Source organism: Eptatretus burgeri, chromosome 8 (genome assembly GCF_056783735.1).
Source record: "Eptatretus burgeri isolate ZD-2024b chromosome 8, Ebu_testis_v1, whole genome shotgun sequence".
Taxonomy (NCBI): domain Eukaryota; kingdom Metazoa; phylum Chordata; class Myxini; order Myxiniformes; family Myxinidae; genus Eptatretus; species Eptatretus burgeri.
In genome coordinates, this window is record NC_140968.1 from 76,042,837 (window position 1) to 76,068,462 (window position 25,626).

A 25,626-nucleotide genomic window follows, 5' to 3' on the forward strand; every position below is an offset into this window, starting at 1 on the left:
TAGGGGGGGGGGGGTTGGAAATCACTTAAAACATGTAGAAATGCAAAAAAAAAAAGAAATCGAAATTTTGTTGAAAAAAAAGTTTCAAAAAAATTTTTTTTCTCTAATAATTTTTTTGTGGGGGGGGGGGTTGGAAATCACTTAAAACATGTAGAAGTGCAAAAAAAAATTTTTCTCACAATTTTTTGGGGGGGTTGGAAATCACTTAAAACATGTAGAAATGCAAAAAAAAATTTTCTCTAACAATTTTTTTTTTTGGGGGGGGGAACCAAGTCCAAAATCTAATGGCATGATCCTTGGACCATACCTAACCCCCCCCCCCCACCAAGTTTCGTCGAAATCTGTTGAGGAGTTTTTCCGTAATACTGTTCACAAACAAACAAAAAAAACAAACAAACAGAAAGGGGTGAAAACAGTAACCTCCGGTCTTCGATGGCGGAGGTTAAATATAGATTGTGCTCGGAAATGCAAAGCAAGAGTTGAAACGACCCTTCGAGGGTGTTTGGGGTAAGGTAACACTGCATGGGGTAAGGTGTTCTCTGAACTCTCCAGTTATTAATACTATGTTGTCAGAAAGGAACAACACCAAGGTGTTTTCCAACTTTATCGACTAAAACCAAGAATATGATGTCTTTGTAAGTAACGCTTGAAGAGATACCTTTTGTTTGCGCATTCTTACTTTTAACAATGCTGAAAAATACTTTGCAGGATAATTCCAGAGATTTAGCATGAATACCACGAAGAGTAAATATGATCTTCCGACCATCTTTGAATAGACTTCAAATTATTTTAAACAAAACAAGAGATTTTCCTTTTAAAAAGCTGCATGTGTATTGTAGTTCAGTGAAGCTGAAGAAGGGATCGTTTTCTAGAACAATATGATAAGAGTTCATAGCAAATAACATTGAGGAACTGGTTAACTTGCTTTTCCATTCTATGTAAATACAAATGCTAAATGCCTGGGATGACATCTTCTTATAATCCCACTTTTACCACTGTTTGAAGCAAGTTGCTTATCAGAACTGCCAGAAGCATCTGGAATTTTCACACGTGTACTCTGACCTCGCAAATCTAGTTTCTTTGTAGAGGTTGGATTAATCACCAGTTCATAAACAGGTCTTCATTTTGTCTGAGTATTTTTGACTTCAGAGAACCAATAGTCAGTCACTCATCCATGGTAGAGAATTCAAAATTACTGTATACTGTATGCAAAATTATTAACTCGTAAAGTCAGTGCACAATCTTGTCATAGCATGATGTAGAAACAGGCACAAATCAAAAATAGTTTTACATATTTCTTGTATTCTATGAAAGCCATGAGGTGGTGCTAAAAACGACAAGGAAGAATGCGCACACAGATTCCCAAACATAAACTGTTTTGGTATGCCACAAAAAGACTTCTCGAATACCAAAGCTTAGAAGGAAACCAGTATGCTATGTAACAGGCATTATACAAAAATTAGGAGAAAATGGTCTTCCACATGATAACTATGGTGCACCTTTAATATCCAGTCCACTTCTCTAGACATCATTGGAATGTTCAAGAGTGTTGACCCAGGGTCCTAATATGGTTCAATTACAATATGCATATGAGCAACAGAACACAATGATGTTCAGAATTGAATAAAACCAGTAGTCAGTAGCCTGCTGCTGCATTAATGACAAATTAGTCCCTATTATATTTATATTATATTCTTGCAGTTTTGGATGACCCCAAGGAGTTACATCAAACACAAAAAGGAACCCGGGAGTTTAGATTATATCAGTTGTATTTAGTTTAGTTAGATTACCTCTCCCCTTGTATCAGTGGACAGGGAAATGCATTGTGTTTGTGTAGCAGGTCCTAAGCACCCTTTTGTAACTATTCTTTTGTCTCTCTCTCCCGAGCTCTCTTAAACTCTCCCTCCTTCTCCACACCTCTTCACAGCGTATCCATACACACAAACAACATGCCATGAAACAATGCGAAAAACAATTACCAAAGAATAACTGCATAGAACGAAGATGATCCTGAAAACATATTTCTCACCAAGGAACAAAACCAAAGCCATAAACCAACTAACAGTACCAATGTTCCAATACAGCTGCAGAAGAGTAAACTGGCCCAAAGCAGAAATCATAAAACCAGAAATCAAAACAAGGAAACTACTCACTATCCACAAAACTTTCAATAAAAATCAATGAATCCCAAGAATATACCTGCCGAGAAAAGGAGGAGGTTCTGACCTGATGAAACTCAATCAAGTGCTCAGATTGCCGAATGTAGGATTAGCAGAGTATGTGAAAAGTTCAACAGATTACCGACTAGAATATGTACACAAGCATGAGAACAAACCGGAAAAAGCATCTCACTCACCTTGCAAAGGTTTCCAAAAACAGATGCGAATAGAAGATGTCACACCACCAAAACCGAAACAGTATCAAAAACAGCCTCAACAATTGCAAAAAAGACAAAAGAAAAATATAACAAAATATCAACAAATATACACCAACAACTGAGAGAAAGACAAAAGAGCAGGAGTGATAAAAAAAGAAGAAAATAAATAGAAGGGCACTCTTCAATGTCGCGACGTCGCTGGATATGCCTCCGCCAACATTATTACGTCATTACGATACTTGTAGCAAGTGTTTGATTTAAATCTCTGAACTGTCAAGATATTAAATTATTCTCGATGCCAAATCTTGCATCTGATCACGTTGAAATTTAAAACAAATTCAACATGACTACGAGATCATAATTTTCACGTTTCACGTCGATTGATGAAGTGGTTCAAGAGAAATAATTGTTTCAAAGATTTTGGTTCAATCCAATATGGCTGCCAGACCATGCGTCAATTCAGGTATGGAAGCATGCACCAGAGCAGCACGTCTCTGCATTCACTCTCCGCCAGTACTCCAGTGGCCTCCGTTTGGCCATCCCCCAGGCAGATGCCTGGCCCATCCAAATATTCTTGAGATCAAACTGCTGCAATCACGAGACACGTTGTCGGCCCATTGACCTCCTCCACTCACGAGGCTCCCTCGCTGAGAGAATCTGGTGAGCAGGATCAGCATCAGGAAAATTAGCCACATGTCCATACAGCCGCAGCTGATGCTCACAGACAATACAGGAAACAAATCTCATTTGAGTCTCTCTCAGCAACTGCTCATTGGACACAAAGTCCGACCAGCGATAAGCAAGGATTCTCCGAAGAGACCTGGTACCAAAGGAATAAAGTCTCCGTTTCAGATCCTTGGTCAGTGCAAGTATCACATCCTGAGAGCAAGAATGAAAGCACCAAGGACCTGAAGACTCGGACTTTCATCCTTCTGCACAGGCACCGACAGCGTCACACCCCATGATCCAGTGAATCCAAGAACTCCCCAGGCCCAACCCAGATGTATATTGACCTCTGGCTCACAACCAGCAGAGACATGAATATCACTGCCAAGGGAAGTGAATCTTTCCATGACCTCAACATCCTCACCATGGTACAGACAAGATAGCAGCATCCAAAATGTCATCGCAAGCCTGGATCTTAGTTTTGACCCAGGAAACCCGTAATCCCAGCAGCTCCGACTCCTCATTCAGCACCTCGAGGGCCCCCAAAAGGATATGCAGTCACCTCAAAGATGACTGCTTCATCTGCAAAATCAAGGTCAGAGATCTTGATATTCACAAACAATGCACTGCAGCTTGATCTCTGACATCCTCCCAATAATTCAGTCCATACAAGCACTAAAAATTGTGGGGGCAAGTACACACCCCTGACGAACTCCAGTCACAACTACAAATAAGTCAGAGATGGTACCACCACATCTCACAGCACTCTCAATACCAGAGTATAGTTTCGACATCAGATTGATCAGATTTGTTGGCACCCCACGAAGACCAATAATCCTCCAGAGGGCATCCCAATTCACCGAATCAAATGCTTTGCAGAGATCAACAAAGGTTGCAAGCAGCCCCTGCTGAAACGCTTGTCTGCATTCGGAGAGGGCCTGAAGGGCAAGGATACGGTCAATCGTTGACCTCTTTGGTGTAAAGCCTGATTGCTCTGGGCGCTGGTGCTCAAGCAGATGGCAGTGAACCCCATCAATAATAATTATCCGTGCAAAGACCTTGCCTGGCACTGAGAGCAGCATCACCACTCTGTAGTTGTTGCATTCCTGGCGATCATCCTTCCCTTTCCAGAGAGGGACAACAAGGCCCCTCTTACTGTCAGTTGGGATGATGCCTGTGCTCCAGGCAGAGCATAGAACTGCATACGATGACATGAGTAGAGCATTTCCACCAGCCTTGAGAAGTTCAGCATGGATGCCACAGATCCCAAGAGCTTTAACCCATTTTGAGCGATTCACCGCAGCCTGTGTTTCCACAAACGAAGGTGGATCACAGTTGATTGGAGGGTCAGCAATAGTGATAGGAACACCACTGACATCCAACCCAACAGCTGCTGGATCAGCCTGGTACAGCTGCTCAAAGTAACCGGGCCAGAGGGCCTTCACGTCAGACTCCTCTGTCAAGAGCCTCCCACCCTCTGCTCTAACTGCAGTACACCGAGACAGTTTTGGATGAACGCAATGCGCAAATTCCCCTGTAAGCAGGATGAAATTATGTCTTTTGTTCTTGTACTGACATGGCTTGTTGTACGTATGAGATATTTATTGTTGAGATCTGTTGTATTGTCTGCTCATTACTCCATTGAATCACCGAGTCAGTCAGTCAGTCAGTCAGTGACCGACTGACTGCCGTCAATTTCAGGTCTGGTATCCGGTCATTCAGGCATTTAGCAAAATTGCCTTCCGTGAACTAATGATAACTATTCTGTCGTTTCAGAATATATACTGAATTCAGACCTGACATTGTTGAAGTGAATGGATAAATATTCCAAAGTGAACGTTGATATATCTAAGGCAACGGTGAAAAAGTTGCTGGGACAGCTGTGGTATTTATCGGCAGAACTGATACCATTATGTCTATTTGAGCGAAACGTGTCAATCGAGACAAAAAGAAAAATATCTCAAACTCTAAAAGAACAAGACGACGGCGATGATGAAGCATCGAAAAGAATTGTTCACCAGAAAGATATCATGCGCCGAAAACTGGAAGATTTCGCATCTCCGAGAAGCAGAAGTTTTTTGATGTATTGACATTTGAACTCTGACTTTCTGAAACAAAGACCCGGATCAATGGGAAAATGAAGATAGTTTCGTATAGAGCCGTACTATCGTCAGCTTGCTGAAAGTTGTGAATGACTGTGCAGAGCATGGTGTCGCCCTGGCGATTGAGTACAACAGTCTTATTACGCACGATGAAGAGCAAGAGCAGTACCTATTACAAGCGGTAACTGATCACCGAAAACGATTCCTGGACTGTAAGAAATCAACTTTGAACAAGTGAACCATAGCTCTTGTCCCGTCTGTTCAAAGACTCTGTCTGCAAACTGCTGAGTTCGAAAAACCCGAAAAATACATAAAATCTCGATTTTTTTTTAGACTTTTCAAGTTTCACTGAGACGGACTGGAGAAATCTTGCCAAGTTAAACAATCTATTTTTGCAGTATTTCAGATTCTAATGCACCAGAAAACATCATGCATTACATGTTAATGTCATTTTGGCAGAAGATTAAAAAAAATAAAAAAAATAAAATGAATTCCTTTTTTTTCAAATTTCAATGGACGGTAGCAACCCCTAAAATATTTTTTTTCAGGTTCATATTTTTTTCTCATAAATATCAACCTAAATTCTGGTTAGCCCTTTGAAATTTCTGAAAAAAATAAAATAAGGACAGCCCTATTGTCCACCCTCAGCACATGTACAGTTTTATGCCTCAACTCCCTAAACAGCGGTCAATGGTATCCAGTGTCCCTTGAGACAAAATTCTTATTCGCCCTTTGGTGAGTTCCAACACATCCACCGGCAACATCAAGGATGGTGGTCTTGAAGGCACTCCACAACTCTTCAGGATTCCCCAAAGCACCCAGACTCCCAAAATCCCCACTCAGACTGCTTGCAAACTCCTCAACTACCCTTTCATCCTTGAGCTTTCCAACATCCAGCCGAGGCTGGGATGGTACCATTCTCCCAGATTTAAGCTGAAACTTCAGAGTTGCTACCACAAGCCTGTGATCGGTATAGAGGAACTGAGCACTCCGGTAGACCCTGCAGTTCTGGATCATCATCCAGCGACCATCAACGAACATATGGTCAATCTCCTTTGCCACACCACCAGCATTGGAATACCAAATGCAGTGATGAGCTTGTGGGCACTGAAACCATGAACCAGCCACCCGAAGTCTATGACTTCTTGCAAAGTCAAGGAACTTAGTGCTATTCTGGTTCACAGTTCCAGACCCATGGAGACCAACACACATCTAACCTTCCCTATCAGTTCCAGTCGATGCAATGAAATCCCCCAAGACTAGAAGAGCATCTCACCTGGGGCACCGATCAACCACAGACTCGAGCGTGCCATAGAATGCGTCCTTCATTGTGAGATCACTCGCCTCAGTCGAAGCTTATACAGAGACCAGGGAAACAACACCCAAGGAGTGACGAATCCTTTGACTCATAATACGCTTGTTGACCAGTGTTACCTCAATTATAGTTGGAGTCAGCTTATTGGACACAGCTACAAAAAACTCCTTGGACATGGTAACCATCAGAGCGACCAGACCAATCGTAGGTGCAACCACCCACCATGATCTCGCCACTATCCAGTCTCTGAACCTCAGAGAGTGCTGCAATTCCGATGTTCAAACGCTTGAGCTCAGATAACAGAGACAGATGATCATCCTCTCTTAGGGATAGGACATTCCAGGCACCCACCTGAAGGGACCACCTCAGGTTAATCCAAGAAGACCGCAGTCTGGTGGACGACACCTCAGCACCACCCCGACATACACCACTGCAATCTGACCCGGGAGGGTTACACAGTGGTTTTCCCCCTATCAAAGAGTGGGGGTCCCAAAGGCTTTGCTCCAATCTCGTCTCCGGTGAGCTGCCCTGAGGAAGGCAGCTGCACAGGAGGTACTCCCATGGAGTGGGTTTTCAATTTTCTTTGCGTTGTGAAGGGTTTTACGGTGGCCGGAGTGCAAATCCTGCCACCAGCCTTCCTAAAAAAAAAAGAAAAGAAAAGAGTAATCCAACCGCAGGAGGAGATCCGCAGACACGGTTGGGCACTAGATATGGATGGCTGTTGGCTCACAAGGAGTTCCTCTGCTATTTGACAGGTTTTGTTTTTAATCCTGCTAGGTGTCCATATCCTATACCCTCCTCACCAGGAAACCTGGTGAGGAGGCAATTAGCATAGACGAATGTCCGTCCGTATGTACGGATGGATGGATGGATGGACAATGTGAAAATGTAATGCCTCCCCCCACGGCGACTGTCAGCAGAAGTGTAGAAAGAGTTGGACAGGTTGGGAATAGACAAAGAAGGATCACTGGAATGGCTAAGAAGAGGTCAGCTCAACTGGGAGGGAGAACAAATAATAATAATAATAATAATAATAATAATAATAATAATAATAATAATAAATGCCCAAGACCAAGGACACTACACGAATGGCTATAAAAAGAAGGTGGGACGGAATTAATCACAAAAGTGTAGATTTTGCAAAGTAGAAACAGAAAGCACGAGCCACCTTCTATCAGGATGCTTTAAAAAAATAAAAATAAAAACTCATGTCAGAACAGCTCACACAAAGGCACAACGTACAGTCGTGGCCAAAAATATTGGCATCCTTAGATTTTTTTCAAAGAATGCACCATTACTTCCAAAAAATTGTTGAAATTACATATGTATTTCTTTGGTTTTCAGTGGAACAAAACAAAAAAGCTGAAAAAATTACGAAATCTTAGGTTATTCCACACAGAAATCCTAAAATGGCCCGGACAATATTATTGGCACCTTTTAGAAGTGAGAAATAATTAGATTTCAAGCAGGGGATTCTCCTTTGCTTTGGAATTGAACTGACTTGTGTGATTTTGAGCTGCCTACAATATAAAAATCACTCATTCTACCAGTTTGAAGAGAGAAAAGGAGTCATTCTGCTGTTTTGTGTCACTGTGTACCACAATGAGCTTGGAGAAAAGAAAGAAAACCCGAGATCAGGCACAAGATTGCATCCAAGCATGGACAATCTCAAGGCTACAAGTCCATCTCCAGAGACCTTGATGTTATCAGGGACCTGTGTCCACCGTACACAATGTTATCAGGAAGTTTAAGGCCCATGGCACTGTAGTCAACCTCCCTGGACGTGGCAGCAAGAGAAAACTTGATCGAAGATTGGTGGAGAAAGCACCTCGATCAACTGACAATTTCAAGCTGACCTTCAGACACAAGGAACGACAGTTTCAATTCGCACCATCCGTCGTCAACTCAATGAAAGGGGTTTTATGGTAGGAGACCCAGTAGGACCGCACTGCTGAGAGAGAGACATAAGAAAGCCCAACTGGAGTTTGCCAAAACCAACCTGAACAAGCCAAAATCTTTCTGGGAGAATGTCCTGTGGATAGATGAGACCAAATTAGAGTTTTTTGGTAAAGCACATCATCTCAATGTTTACAGAAAACAAAATGAAGACTTCAAAGAAAAGAACACCTTCCCTACAGTCAAACATGGAAGAGGTTACAAGGAATTAAAAATAATTTTTGCACAGGAGGAGGCCATTCGGCCCATCATGCTCGCGCCACACTAATACCACATTTAATAAATCCATCAATACCCCTTCCCTTCAGGTGCAGCCTTTTGGCTGCTACACTGGTACTCATTTCGCTGACCTCAGAAGGATGACAGGCTGAGTCAACCCCCTGGTGTTAATTCAGCGGTAAATGGGGCTTGAACTCAGGGCCCTAGGATCCCAAGACATCACCCTAACTGCTAAGCCAACACCAGGTTAAGTGATGTCTTGGGGTTGCTGTGCTGCCTCTGGCACTGGGTGTCTTGAATGTGTGCATGGCGTCATGAAATCAAGATATTACCAAGGCATTTGGAGTGCAATGTTCAACCCAGTGTCAGAAAGCTGGGTCTTTGTCGAGCATCATGGTTCTTGCAGCAGAACAATGACCCCAAACACACTTCAAAAAGCACCCATGAATAGTTTAAGACAAAACGCTGGACTGTTCTGAAGTGGCCAGCAATGAGTCCCGATGTAAATCACAATGACCACCTGTGGGGAAATCTGAAAACAGCAGTTGGGAGAAGGCACCCTTCAAATTTGGGATTACTGGAGCAGTTTGCACAAGAAGAGTTGGCCAAAAATACAAGCAGAGAGGTGTAGGAAGCTCATTTATGGCTTTCGGAAGCACTGTGCTTCCAAATATTGTCTCGGGTGTCAATAATTTTGTCAATGTCATTCCGTTTTATTTTCTGATTTAAAAGGGTATATCAAGTTCTGAATCAAAAACAAAGGTTCTGTAATATTATCAGTGGAATAAGGAATTGTGGAGAAGAAATACTTTCATCAATTTCAATTTATTTTTGGAGAAAATTGTGAGTTATTTGAAAAAAGTGCAAGGGTGCCAATATTTTTGGCCACGACTGTATATAAACTAACACTAGCACATCTGCAAAAATTTCAATATCACAGTTCCAGAAATCGCATGGAAACACGAACCAAAATCAATCATTGAAAACCAGGAAGTAATGCTCACGAACAAACTGATGATCCCATCGAGCATGAACAAAGAAAACTAAACACTGCGACTGGACATAGCACTCAGACACAAAAGGGAAGGGAGGGCATTATCATTAATTGAGGTTTCATTTCCCAGTGATTTTGGTTTCAATCACACAGAAATCAAGAAAATGACCAAATATCAAGATCTCAGCAGGACATTTCCTGAGGAATTGCCTCCTCACCATGGATGCCAACTTATCATTATTGTCAATGCTCTATCCTTATAAATACTTAACGCCAAGCAAGGAAGCAGCACGCACCTTTTTTTTTTAAGTCTTTGGTATGACACTGCTGAGGCTTGAACCGCTGACCTCCCAGACATGGAGTGGTTGCTCTAACCTTTGCAGCACAAAGTCTGGTTTATTCAGTATCCTGGAGCTTACTATTCAGAACACTCAGTATATTATCAACTACAATTATTTAAATGACATGAAAGAGAAATTGGACAACAGTAAAATGTGCAACATGTTCCGGACTCCAAATGTAAATAATCCGAAAATAAGTTAAATCCACCTATTTTTCAAGGTTTGATATGAAAGATCAAAAATAACATATCCATGTGTTTACAACTTCATTTCCTGACTTCCATTCCAAAAACAAAACAATTGAAATTGTTGAAGAAAATAGAGAACTAAATAAGTATTTATTGTGGTAGATTTGTTCTATTTGCATGTTTAATTACACGACAATCATCCCCAAATGATCTGCTTTGCTTTTCTAACATATTTTATTATCTTGCCAAAACGAAGTTTTTGCAAGATATGTTAGTCAGCTTGTATGTTTTTTTTTTTGTTTGTTTTTTTGTCTGTAATCACGTATAAAAAAATTCTGCAGAGCACAGTTATCATCGGAAATTTTTGTAACTTCGCATATCAGAGGCCTATAGAGGTCCCTTTCAGCGCATAAAATTTTGAAGGTCAAGGTCAAAGGTCAAGGTCACTTTGTCACAAATCAGGGGAGTCGATGAAACCCTTATTTTTTGAGTAAATTTGATCGGATCGTCTTCAAACTTCATGGGAATATAGTTCATGATCTGGCGCTCAGCTGATTATTTTTTGGTGGCGATTGGCCTTGACCTTCATGGTAAGCGCCTGAGGTCAAACATATTTGACCCCAAGGTCAAATTTTCAAGTTTTAGGAACCATATCGTGTAGTACCTCAAATTGAACACCTCGATGAGTGCTTTCTAGATATGTCAAGCTTGAGACATTATGACGCCATTTGGTGACGTTATGAGGCAAAAGCATATTTTTCATGGTTACTCTGTAGAACGATTCTCATCGGAATCTCTCGTAGGCTGATATTCCTCAAGGAGTCACTCCTGGTGGATAGCAGCTCTGTTCACCTCAGTGTGACCTTAAATAAGTCACACGTGGTCACCTTTTGGCAAGATACGGGTCACCCTGCGGGTGACATTGGTTTATTCTTCTATCAGTCATATTTTTTCTACCTTCATCACACTGCGAAAGAAAGACCCGTGAAATTATAGTGGAGCACATACAAATCCAGGGCATTAAACAACTTACTCAATTCTTCTAAGCATATGCAATAATGTTACGGATTTGGAAGCTTACTGCACACAACAGCCAGGTCCTATAGATCAGCTATATCGGTAAGTATGTGTTTCGAGTTAGGGTCTCGTCCTATGTTTAATGGGTGATTAATTGTACGTGTGCTGTGAGTTATTTTGATAGTTAGGATTTAAATTACCAATAACAACAACGACACCTGCCCTCGCTTCCTTCCACCATCATCCACCAGCACCATTGCACGCGTGCGTGCCAGCACGTACGTGGGCGGAGTCCAGTGTGCGAGGCGGGGCTTCTCTGGACGTTGGTGTGCTGGCTTCACCCCAAATATGGGCACAAGCGTTGCGCTCTGGCTTTGCCCCAAATATGGGCACAAGCGTTTCGGTCTGGCTTGGCTCCAAAAATGAGCATAGAGCATTCTCTCTGCCCAATGAGGGAGTGTGAGCGGGGGATAAGAGAAGCGCACGTGGGCCAAACGAGAGTTGGGTTGAGTGGTTATCTTCTGGTCTTCGGGGGAATTGTCTTCTGGTCTTCAGACGTCTGGTGGTCTTCTGAAGCCAGTCGTCGCCTTCCTGGGGTCCCGCCAACAGAGCGTCTTCTCTTGTGGCCTGTGTGCCTGCGAGCATGTCCCGCGAGGATTGCCTGTCTGGGTTTGGAGCGGCATTGTGTGGCGGGTTCGGGTCCCGCCACACCAGATCGAAGACCGCACGAGGCGGGAAGGTCCGAGAATAGACTCTGACCTCCAGCTCGTCTTTCCTCAAGCTGGAGGTCTCCAATAAAGACCTGACGGGTCCGTTTCGTTTTGGGTGTACGTGTGTGTATTTCTGGCGCCAGTTTATTAAGTAAAACTGCATAAGTGCTTGCACATAAATTGCTATTCCTTCATTATTCGGTTAACTCTGCCTTCTTGCGTGCTCCCCCACCCCATTATAAATAAATATCCCTTTTGTTAAATGTTCCAGCTCATTTCTGTTTCTTTCATTGGCTTAGCACGGTGTGTATTGAGAAATAGCGAGGCCATAAATTGTTAATTTGGTCCGACGAGCCTTGGTAATCTCCGCTCGGGTTACACACTGTTCGGGCTCGGTAACGGCTTGTTCTACTCGAGGTCCGTCGAGGGTGTGAATTCCCCGGTAGCTTTGCCCGCGTGGGTAATTAGGTATATTGAAATTTGGCAATTGACACTACCCCACGCGGTCGAATTATTGGCGATTCATGGTCCAGTAAGGGACCCGTGCCTTTTGGATAACTCAATTCCGGTGTGTTCGGTGGAGCCGACTCTACTGCTCCCTCGAGTGGTCGTGCTCGCCACCGATACCCGGCCCCGTAACAATAACACCCACACCAAACATAGTCGAGATATTTCACAGTGAAAACGGTCCTCAATTATATCAATGAAATGATGCAAGTAGACTCAGTTATGAAAATTCATCTAATTCATCTATTTCAGAGATTCTTGCTCACATAACAGAGTTAATTGAGGATAATTATAATCAGAAGTTACCTTTCAATTTCTGCCATTCTTAAGTAGTTGGTTTTTCCACACTTCATGTGTGATGATAGGCTATCCATCCATCCATCCATCCATCCATTGGGACCATACTCTGTGCAGAGCATTGGTGCTGCTTCAGCAGTCTCCTTGGCTATTGGGCACAATCCTGGATGGGTCGCCACTCCGACACAGTATACCAGCATGCTGGCACTCATTTTGCCAAACTCGGAAGGATGACAGGTCGAGTTAACCCCACCTGGTGTTAATTCAACAGCTGAGCGGGATTTGAACTCAGGACCCAAGGATCCCAAGCCCACCACCCTAACCATTAAGCCAACACCAGGCATATAGGCTATCAAATAAGCAGTATATCAATATGAAGGGGATCTCTGTCTAATCACAGTGTTTGGCAAGTCATCTTCTAAATTGAGGACAATTTGCTGTCATTATCTTTTTGCCAATGAAAAACCCTGCTTGAGTTGGGGCCTTCAATTAAGTATGTATATTTAGTACAGGAAAGTTTTAACACCTTCAACGCAATAAATAGGGAGTAATGCATTACCGGGTCCGTTTGACCCATGTATACATGCGTGTATACATAATAAACACATAATAAACATACATAATAAACTGAGGCCTGATTTTGCAAGAAGTTATTAAGTACTGTCTGAATACTATTTTATACATTACTCCACTGCCTAAACCTGGTTTACTTTTCAAATTTAATAGCTCTGAAACATTTCTAAGCTAGAAATGCCAGTGTTTGATTTAAATTAAATCTCAGCTAAGCTAGAAAAAGAAAAAAGCCAGTCAAAATTTACACGTTGGACATATTTTATTAGGGATATTCAAGAAGACTGGAAGATATGATGTTTCATAGCAAGAAGAGTTATTTTAAAACACGACATGTACATATGTAACCCTATTTTGTTTATCTTCTGGGACGTTTCATTTTGACGGCACAGTCTCATCAGCATGCCAAAGTCTGAAACCTCGGCCTCGTGTCAGGTGTGTTTATATCTTCATTATTTGAGATCCTACTCACGTAAATGAACACTCATTTTACTCTGTACTCTTTCACATCACATGCAACGAATTTTACCTCCCTGCACCTTGTATTTATTGTTATTTTTTAAAATGCTTCTGTACACCACCGTCTACAATTCCAATAGAAGAGACATAATTACTCTTTTATGGAAAATGTTTTTTTAGTTTTTTATCCTCAAAAATAGACCGAAGTGAACACACAGTCATGTTAAAAGATTGGCCTTTAAACCCCAACTCAAATTGTCCTTATGAAGGGGAACAGACAAATACAAAAATGTACAGATACACACTGTGTTTTATATACTAGGAAGATGAAAACTTTGCTGTCTTTGCATCTTTTCGGATTTATGTATTGGCTTAAATTTACCAGACATATGACCTATCCTTGATATATAGTAATACATCACTTAGCCCTCAATATGTTTTCCTAGAGAAGACAGTTCAAATCAAAATGCACTAAAAGGGGTCATTAATCGAATTACAATTATTTATATGGAGATGCATTCCCAACAGTGTTATTTCTTGCGCATGAGTTGTGTTTGAGCGCTTAATTGGGTATCAGTAATAGTGTTAATAATTATACATATGGTAAACATATTATTTTATACAGTCCCTTTAGAAAGTATTCACACCCCTTGACTTTTTAACATTTTGTTGTGTTGCAGCCCTAATTTAAAATGGATAAAACAAAAAAATTGTCACTGATCTACACAAAATACCACATTATGACAAAGTGAAAACATGTTTTCAGAAATTTTTACAAATGAATTAAAAATGGAAAATCTGAAATGTATTTAATCTTGCATCAATAAGTATTTAATCCCGAGTCAATACCGTGTAGAAATGCCTTTGGCAGCGATTACAGCTTCGAGTCTTCTTGGGAATGTATGTATCAGTTTTGCACATCTGGATTTTGGGATTTTCTCCCACTCTTCCTTGCAGATTTGCTCAAGCTCTGTCAATTTGGATTGGGAGCATTGGTGAACAGCAATCTTCAAGTCTTTCCACAGATTCTCAAAGGGATTCAAGTCTGGGCTTTCACTGGGCCACTCAAGGACTTTCACATTCTTGTTCTGAAGACATTGCAGTATTGCTTTGGCTGGATGCTTGAAGTCATTGTCCTGTTGGAACGTCAATCTTCGCCGCAGTCTCAGGTCTTTTGCACTCTGAAGCAAGTTATCCTCAAATATTTGTCTCTATTTGGCTCTATTCATCGTTTCCTCTATGCTTACAAGTCTCCCAGTCGCTGCAGCTGAAAAGCATCCCCAAAGCATGATGCTGCCACCACCATGCTTCAAGTTAGGGATGGTGTAAGATGGTTGATGAGCTGTGCTCAGTTTCTGCCAGGTGTAGCGCTTTGCATTCAGGCCAAAGAGTTCAATTTTTGTCTCATCAGACCACAGAATCTTTTGCCTCATACTCTGTCTTTCACGTGCTTTTTTTGCAAATTCCAGGCATGCTGCCATGTTTATTTTTCTCAGGAGTGGCTTCCATCTGGCCACTCTCCCATAAAGCCTACATTTTTGAAGTGCTGCAGAGATTGTTGTCCTTCTGGCAGGTTCTCGCATCTCAGCCAAGGAACTCTGTAGTTCTGTCAGAGTGGTCAATGGGTTCTTGGACACCTCCCCCGACCAAGGTCCTTGCCCAGTTGCACAGTTTGGTCAGACGGCCAACATAAGGAATGTCTGCGTAGTTCCATATTCGTTCCATTTACTTATGATACTGTGCTCTTGGGAACTTTCAACACTTGTGAAATTGCTTTATACCCTTCACCAGATCTATGCCTCCTCACAATTCTATCTTGGAGTTCTCCAGACAGTTCCTTGGATTTCATGGTGGAGTTTCTGCTCTGACATGCACTGTCAACTGTGGGACCTTATATAAAAAGGTGTGTTTCTTTCTAAATCATGTCCAATCAATTGAATTGGCCACAGGTGGACTCAAATCAAGCTGTGGAGACGTGTCAAGGATGGTCAAAGAAAATTGGATGTACCTGAACTCAATTTGGAGTGTCATAGCAAAGGGGTTGAATACTTATTGATGTAAGACATTTCAGATTTTCCTTTTTCATAAATTTGTGAAAATTTCCAAAAACATGTTTTCACATTGTCATTTTGGGGTATTTTGTATAGATCTGTGACAAAAAATTTAAATTGAATCCATTTTAAACTCAGGCTGTAACACAACAAAATGAGACAAAAGTCGAGTTGGTGTGAATACTTTCTGAAAGCACTGTAAAAAAACAAAACAAGAATTTTAATTTTTTATTACAACATCAGTAAATATTGGCAAAAACATGAAACATGTACAAACATCAGTAAAAAGAATAATTGCATCGCTCCAACTCTTCTCCTACTTCTACATGGCAGTATTGGCAGACAAGGATGGAGGAGGCTCATCCTGCTGAAAAATAAAGGCGGAGTAAACAGCGCTGATTGGCTCAGAGTGTGTGCATACAGTACAAACAATGGTGACAGGTGCATTTACTCGGGGAGCGCTGTGTGTTATAAACTCTCAATTTTTTATGTGAAATTTTTCTCCAGGCCAAAGAGCTCAAAAACGAATCAACGTTCCACGGGAAAGTGCTGAACAAGGTATTACTGTACTATTCACGCCACAGAATAATTGGTGTAAAGCACGACCATATATTTGTATTTATATGCAGGTGAGATCAATCATGTTTTATATGTCTACTGTATTAGCAAGATCCTTGTAACTGTGCATATTTCATTTAAATCCTCCAAAATATTATAATTAAACACAGTAATAAAGTTACAATTTAATATTGTTCAATAGAGTGTTTGAGCTGTCAATGTTATTTGTGTTCGATGGGGGTGACAGTAAGCTCCAGGCATCTGCAAAATTGTGAACATGAGATATTATTTACGACTCGCAGATTATACAATCGACAGGATATAAAATGACATTATTATCCACTTCCTTTTACCTTACTCTTTACAAAATGAAAGTTAATCAGCCACTTTGACCTGACTCATTCACCGAAGACATCCAAACTTTCCTGCACATTATTGTCTTCTAAAACTATTTACTTTTCCCATGAAACTCAGTGCCATCTGCAAATTTAAATAAACCTGCATCACTTATAAATATTACAAAAAGGAATGGACCCATTACTATTGGCTGCCTTCCATCCTGACAAAAGATCGCTTGTTACCCTCTATCATCTATTGAGCCAATTTTCAATTCAACCTGCCAGCATGCCCCCAATACACTCACCCCCAACTAATAAACTCTGATTTTGAGTATTATCAAAAGCTATCTGAATCTCTTGATATGCAAAATCTACTGCGTTATCATTATCATCAAAATTTGTTGAACAAGATCTGTCTTTCATAACTCGACCTGATTGTCTCTGCTCATGTTATTCTTTCAGATGTTGCCTTCAAGAATTCAGTTATTATCCAAAATGCCTTCCCAGTTAACATCAACAGAAAAGTTAAACTTGGTGGATGACAATTATCTGCTGTGTGCCAATCCTGCTCTCGTTTTTGTTTCCGTCAGGACCCTTTCCTTCGGCAAGTTCACACTTGGTGGGACAAGGTTTTGAAAGAGCACATTGAACCTTTGTTTACTTTGGAGCTCTACATAAAGGAATTGCACTTAGGGAGAAGCACCGCCTCCACCACAACATTATCAAGGTCATCGTTATTTCTACTTTACTGCAATTCGGTGAGAACATGTGTGAACATTTTGCGTGTTCAATGCAGCCATCTTGTCAGACAAAGGACAGCAAAAGAATAGCAGTGGCATTTACCTGTACTACATTACAGTGCACATACTATACCATAGGACATTATTATCTTGCCAAAACGAAGTTTTTGCAAGATATGTTAGTCAGCTTGTATGTTTTTTTTTTTTTTTTTTGTCTGTAATCACTTAAAAAAATTCTGCAGAGCACAGTTATCATTGGAAATTTTTGTAACTTCGCATATCAGAGGCCTATAGAGGTCCCTTTCAGCGCATAAAATTTTGAAGGTCAAGGTCAAAGGTCAAGGTCACTTTATCGCAAATCAGGGGAGTCGATGAAACCCTTATTTTTTTGAGTAATTTTGATCGGATCGTTTTCAAACTTCATGGGAATATAGTTCATGGTCTGGCGCTCAGCTGATTAATTTTTGGTGGCGATTGGCCTTGACTTTCATATGTTTTTTTTTTTTGTCTATAATCACGTATAAATCACTCTGCAGAGCACAGTTATCATTGGAAATTTTTGTAACTTCGCATATCAGAGGCCTATAGAGGTCCCTTTCAGCGCATAAAATTTTGAAGATCAAGGTCAAAGGTCAAGGTCACTTTGGCGCAAATCAGGGGAGTCGACGAAACCCTTATTTTTTGAGTAATTTTGATCGGATCGTCTTCAAACTTCATCGGAATATAGTTCATGGTCTGGCGCTCAGCTGATTAATTTTTGGTGGCAATTGGCCTTGACCTTCATGGTTAGTGCCTCAGGTCAAACATATTTGACCACAAGGTCAAATTTTCAAGTTTTAGGAACCATATCGTGTAGGACCTCAAATTGAACACCTCGATGAGTGCTTTCTAGATATGTCAAGCTTGAGACATTATGACGTCATTTGGTGACATTATGAGGCAAACGCATATTTTTCATGGTTACTCTGTAGAACAATTCTCATCGGAATCTCTCGTAGGCAGATATTCCTCAAGGAGTCGCTCCTGGTGGATAGCAGCTCTGTTCACCTCAGTGTGACCTTAAAGAAGTCACACGTGGTCACCTTTTGGCAAGATACGGGTCAGGGTGACATTGGTTTATTTTTTGTTTTGAAGAAAAAGCCCTCCAAAGCTGTTGACAAGTTTCTTCTTAGTAGTCGACGTAATTTTTAAATTCATTTCAAGTGATCTATAATGTTTTGGGATGTTTTAATAACCGTGTTTATGTTCATGCATTCTCAGGTCACTCATATAAATTTCCCTTTAGTGTGGATGAAGCCAGATAGGAATTATTATTAGGAAGGGAATATACAGCACACAAAGAAGACCAAAGGAACTGAAAACAGAAAAATTATGAAACTAGAGTTCATGTAACATCTTAGCCCTCACAGCCTTGAGAAAAAGGGACATTGGTGGGGACTACAAGCAGCAAATTTGATTGGTCGTGATGATGTAAAATTCCGTAATATTTTTCCAAGTACGACTAAACCGAAGGGTTTTGAAAGCACAAAGAAGGTGATTTGTATTATACAGTGTTCAAGTATGTGATTGAATTGAAATAAAGATTTTAAAGGTTATAGAATTTTTTTTTCAGAATTTACAGCTATTGATGCAGCGTCTTTTACACCACCTTATTTAACACTTTTGATTAATTTGTCGTGCCTGTTGTATGTGTCCTTTATGACATGCTTAAAAACAGTAAGTTCCCTCCTTGGAATGATTTTCAATTTTGTTTGATTGTCAGACAGACAGGCAGAGTAAAAACATCATCTCACTCCTCTCTGTATATACACAACGCAATGAATTTTGCGCAAATTACTGCTAAACCACAGGTTCGTTTTTTCGATTCATGGTCAAAATATAACATTCAATTGAATTTAAGTTGTTCCTCGATTATAAAGTGACGTCTGTATACAGAAGGACAAAGTGAACCAATGTCTTAACTGCTCTTTTTGATTCGGGCACAAGGGGTAATGAGATTAGTCCTGTATCAGGAAGATACGAGACAATGTAGGACATATTAAGAGAAGTATTATGTTGAGATCAAATGAAGCAGTAGTATCATATCTAGATCAAAGGAAGCAGTGGGAGAAGGCTAGCCAAGGAGGATCGAGAACATCACGTTCTGTTCTGGTCACCTTGCTAGATAGGTTTATAAAATGATGTCACACCATCACAATGGATGACGTTAGGTCTCCATTTTGTTGGGTAGATGTAGAAGTGGTTGAATGCAATACAACGCCTGAGAATGGTGGTGCCAATTTCAAGTAACCATATTTTATTTAACCATATTTCAAGCAATAACCATTTGTGGATAAAGTGGGAATTTGTGTGTTTAATGAGTGGAGAAATAAATGGATTTCTGCAATACAGTGACGTAGAGAGAAGCCAAACATAATCCAGAGTTTGCAATTATTACTTTAGCTTGTACAGATGTCATTGCATTATCAAAGGTTGGTAAACTTGCGTGCTGCCTACTGCAGCACCAAGTTAAATAAATTTGGTCCATCTTTTGTTTCTTTTTATTATGAAGCATCTCCATATTGTGTTGGCCTTAGCTTTTACATCTTGTGTCTTCCATGGTCTGTGTGCTGTTTCCCAACACTGTAATGATTTTGTGTGTTTTTCCTTCTTCACTCCCCAAGAGACTACTTATTCTGGTTATTTTGTCATTGGATCTGTCTTGTATCCTGGCATTTCAGAGGTAGGGCATTACATCAATGAGTATGCTGTCCTTCAGAGGAAACATTATGCTGCCTGTCTCATCTGTTGTGGATTTTAAAGATCGAAGAGTACCTTTCAAAAAAGTATGCCATCATGCACTGGTCTCACTGGCCAAATACCAAATTACTGGCCTGACTGAGAGCTGCCTCAGCAGGTCAGCAGCATCCTGTGGTGGAGTAGCGACCTATCCAGAGTTTATTCGCAGCTGTAAAAACATTCACGACCCAGTCATAAACATCCCACAAAGGGAGATACACCCCCACATAACATGCGAGACATTTCCACAATCAGTTGTATACATCACATTGAGTTATATCTTTACTTAATACACTTAAGATATACAATCCTTTACAAGTACATACTATCGGAGTACCCACTCATAATCAAAACCTGTAATACATTGTTCTGACACATACCTTAATTTGGGCAGTATATAGACAACTGACAGCCACCAAAAAAAAGAGAAAAATCACTCCCAAAAATAAACAAAAAAAACCCCCCAGGTTCCGTGCATGAAGCAAAGACATACCAACTGCTTCCAATTCAAAACACCTCACAGCACTGGAAAACGTGGTGACAGGAATACTGTGCTGTAAATGGTGGAGACTTGTAATACCCTCTCCCTCCTGGAGGCGCTACACGATACACATTTATACAAAGCACTTGCGTCCCCTTCTCTCCCCCCCCCCCCCAACCGCTCACCCCAAGACCACCGATAAAAGCACCCTTATACATTAATTGGGGTCATGCTGATTATATATAGCAAGTATGGACGTAATCAGATCAGAACTGTCGTAGGAGAATTGCAACAAACACACAAACAAAACAAACAAACACTGGTCCATGAATTATCATAAGGATAACTACGTTACATATACACAACATACGCATCCAATTTTATTTAAAAGCTTGCATACACTCAATGCCAACTTTGCCATCGATCTACAAGTCAATATATGCAGACATATGTATGTGTATATGTATATATATATATATATATATATATATATATATATATATATATATATATATATATATATATATATATATATATATATATATATATATATGTAGCCGTCGACTTACGACCTATGCGAATTTCGACTGTTCGACTTTACGACCACGTAAAATGGCCCCCCAAAAAAAAAAGTTTTTTTTTTGTATGTAAAATATACGTTGTTCGACTTACGACCGATTGGTCGGAACCAATTGCGGTCGACGACTACCTGTATACACATATATATATATATATATATATATATAGGGTGGTCGCTGGAGTACCCTTATTTTCACTTTTTCCGTCTGTCTGTATGTTGGGTGGTCGCTAGAGTACCCTTATTTTCACTTTTTCCGTCTGTCTCTATGTTGGGTGGTCGCTAGAGTACCCTTATTTTCACTTTTTCCGTCTGTCTGTATGTAATGGACAGCTCTGGAGGCCAGAGGAGTCAACCGATTTTGATGAAACTTCACAGGTATGTTCATACCAGGATCGAGTTCTATGCTTTTGAGCACCGTTGCTATGGACACCACCGTTGCATAGCAACCGGACTTTGAAAAATCCCCAAAAATTGATTTTTTCAAAAATCTAAAATCGGCTTCCAGGCTTTTATGCGCACTATAATCAACCTCCTGTCAAAAAATTTCAGCCCGATCCGTCAAAAACTGTATAACTAGTATGCAATTATGTCGCGACCACCCATGTCGCCTACCGGCTTGTTTGTATGTAATGGACAGCTGTGGAGGCCAGAGGAGTCAACCGATTTTGATGAAACTTGACAGGTAGGTTCATACCAGGATCTAGTTGGATGCTTTTGAGCACTGTTGCTATGGGCACCACCGTTGCCTAGCAACAGGACTTTGAAATTTTTGAAAAATCCCCCAAAATTGTTTTTTTTCGAAAATCTAAAATCCGCTTCCAGGCTTTTATGCGCATTATAATCAACCTCTTTGTCAAACATTCTCAGCCCGATCCGTCAAAAACTGTATGACAAGAATGCAATTATGTAGCGACCACCCATGTCGCCTACCGGCTTGTTATATATATATATAAATAAATATGTATATATATATATATATATATATCTTCTTCTTCTTCTTCTTTCGGCTGTTCCCATTAGGGGTCGCCACAGCGGATCACCCGAATGATCCGCATAGTGATTTGGCACATGTTTTACGCCGGATGCCCTTCCTGACGCAACCCTGGTCGCCTCTTACGACACAGGGATATGGTACACCTATTGTAACCGGGGTATACACCGGCCCAGTATACTGGTACTCATTTCGCCGACCTCGGAAGGATGACAGGCTGAGTCAACCCCCTGGTGTATTAATTCAGTGGCCCAACGGGGCTTGAACTCAGGACCTGTTGGATCCCAAGCCGCTGCCCTAACCACTGCGCCAACACCAGGCTCTTATATATATATTATATATATATATATATATATATATATATATATATATATATATATATATACAGTATAAGTATATACATATACATACATATACACACAAGCCAGTAGGCAATGTGGGTGGTCACTACATAATTGCATACTTGTCATACAGTTTTTGACGGATCGGGCTGAGAATGTTTGACAAAGAGGTTGATTATAGTGCACATTAAAGCCTGGAAGCCGATTTTTGATTTTCGAAAAAAATAATTTTTTGGGATTTTTCAAAAATGTCAAAGTCCCGTTGCTAGGCAACGGTGGTGTCCATAGCAACGGTGCTCAAAAGCATAGAACAAGATCCTGGTGTGAACCTACCTGTCAAGTTTCATCAAAATCTGTTGACTCCTCTGGCCTCCAGAGCTGTCCATTACAAACAAACATACAAGCCGGTAGGCAACATGGGTGGTCGCTGCATAATTGCATACTAGTCACACAATTTTCGACAGATCGGGCTGAAATTTTTTTACAAAGAGGTTGATTATAGTGCGCATAAAAGCCTGCAAGCTGATTTTTGATTTTCGAAAAAATACTTTTTTTTATGATTTTTCAAAAATTTCCAAGTCCCGTTGCTAGGCAATGGTGGTGTCCATAGCAACGGTGCTCAAAAGCATACAACTAGATCCTGGTCTGAACCTACCTGTCAAGTTTCATCAAAATCGGTTGATCCTCTGGCCTCCAGAGCTGTCCATTACATACAAACATACAGACAGATGGAAAAAACTGAAAATAAGGGTCGTCTGGCGACCACCCAATACATATATATATATATATATATATATATATATATATATATATATATATATATATATATATATATATGTATATATACATATATATATATATATACATATATATATACACATATATATACACACACATACATATACATATACATATGAGGCCCGGTGAGGAGGAGTGATGTTAGCGACATTTTTAATGAAATGATGATGATTGGCTCGGATGATAGGGGAAGGGTTAAAATAGTGTTACATCGCATTAAATCCAAAATGGCCGATTTGGCCCTTACATCACTCCTCCTTGCGGTGCCTCATATATATATATATATATTATATATATATATATATATATATATATATATATATATATATATATATATATATATACACATATACATATACATATACATATACATATTAGCAAGAACAGATTCCAAAACTTATGAAAAATGATGCAAGCAACATGACCTCTTTCTGTCATAAAGATCTGTTCAAGCCAAAGAGTTTGTTGCTTGGAAAATGTGGATGGGGCAAAATAAATGTGTTTATAAGTCAACATAAATGCAAAAATATGGTGTAACGATGATGAACCATAAACAACAGAGACTATGGTACAGCAGAAATGAGCCTCACCGAGCCCCTCAAGTTTTTCAGGTCCTCGGCTCCACCACACCAGCTGCCGCGTTTCTGCCAGCAGGACGAAGGTTTTCCGCTCGGGGCGTTGGGACTTCTTCTGGTGGAAGAGGGCCATGGAGGAACCTTGGCGAAGCTGAAGGAGGGCGCTGGGCAATGGCTCAGCCAGTGCCGAAATTGGTCCGTCAGAAAATAAAGACACTCCAAAGGCAGAGCTCCTCGGTGTGCCAGGTGTGGGTCCAAGATCAACAAGTGATGCAGGTAAAGGTGATTCGGGCATTCCGTTGAGAAGCATAGCACCAGAAAGATCCCTTAAACCAACTGCCATGGCTGTTCACCTCTCAAACTACAAGGCGCATCGGGGATATTCGCTTTGGTGGGATGGTCAATCACCGCCCAACGACATCAGCAGCCTTCGTCGCGTCCCCTCAGAACGCCCGTCACGTGATCAATCTTCCAGCACTTTATAAATCCAAAAAACACCTCAAATTTTTTTTTTTGGGGGGGGGGGGAACTTCAGATAAATTGCGTTTTACATGAAAGAAACCAAATTGGGATTTCAGATCCAGATGGCTTTCGATGAATATAATTATTCGATCGTCAACTCACAAGGTTGAAGAGAGCGAGCGATGCATCTCGATGACGAGCACATTCTTTAAGATCTCAACGCGGGTTTATGGCTGCTGAGAAAGTACAGATCATTGGGGGGTTAAAGAAGGACTGACGGAGGCCAACGGGCGAGTCGCATGAGCACCTCAAGCGGAAGGAATCGCTTTCGAAGGATAAACTTGAAATGAATTTAAAAAAAAAAAAAAGTAATTAAGCATGAAGAAGAACAAGAATAGTTAAACAACAACTTGCAGAAGATCCTCCCTTCAGAGATGTGCCTCCTGTCTCCGCGAGGCGAAGAGTGAGATCGGAGCAATCAGTCTGGGGTTTGGGGAGGGGGTGAGAGAGAGAGAGAGAGGAGAGAGAGAGAGGAGAGAGAGAGGAGAGAGAGAGGAGAGAGAGCACTCGGATATGAAACCAGAATGCAAGGAATTCTCTTTTAGATTCGTCTCACTCTTCTCGTTTCCACGGCGTGCCGTTTTATCCCCGATGCCATGCTCGCCCCTCTTCCTGTCCTCTCGTTTTGTCTGTTGGCCTGAAGTGCTGCGAGTTCGGAGCAGCGAGCTAGCGCTTTGTGAGGATGTCGGCCTGAGTGAGGTTTAACAGGAGGTTGGGCTAAATGGCCTGCAATGACGTGACGGGGAGGGGAGGGGACGGGGAGGTAACGGAGTGGGAGGAGGAAGGACGAGTCGGCACAAAGGAGGTTATTGTTGTTTTAAGGTCTCACTGTCTAAGATTTTAAGGTGGACTCGGTGAGGTCGGGGGTGTGTTCGGTAACCACGCAGCAGTTGCTAAGCCAGCGGTTTCGAATGCAGTGCTGAAGAAACTTGGTAAATGAACATCCCACCCTCCCCCAACCATACCTTGATCACCCCGGTTGTACTTGTTAAATTTGGTCGTGGTATGTCCTAATTTATAGATAACCTCCACATAATGCAATAGCTCATTTGATTTCTGCTGGGTTTGATCCTGCTGCATCATGGAGCACACCGTCCTTACGTGGGGACGTTTGACATAATTGAGTAAAGATGTACAGGTACATGTAAAAATACA

At 41.0% G+C, this 25,626-nt stretch overlaps 1 protein-coding gene across 1 annotated transcript in view; it reads right to left on the minus strand.

Moving 5' to 3' along the window:
- The window catches only part of PLCG1 (phospholipase C gamma 1), a 226,712-nt gene extending 201,520 nt beyond the window's left edge, over nt 1-25,192 (minus strand). The window contains exon 1 of the mRNA XM_085892672.1: nt 23,965-25,192. Within this exon, the coding sequence (XP_085748798.1) occupies nt 23,965-24,292 (328 nt within the window). The 5' untranslated portion in view covers nt 24,293-25,192. The remainder of the gene's footprint in view (nt 1-23,964) is intronic.
- Between the last annotated feature and the right edge of the window lie 434 nt (nt 25,193-25,626).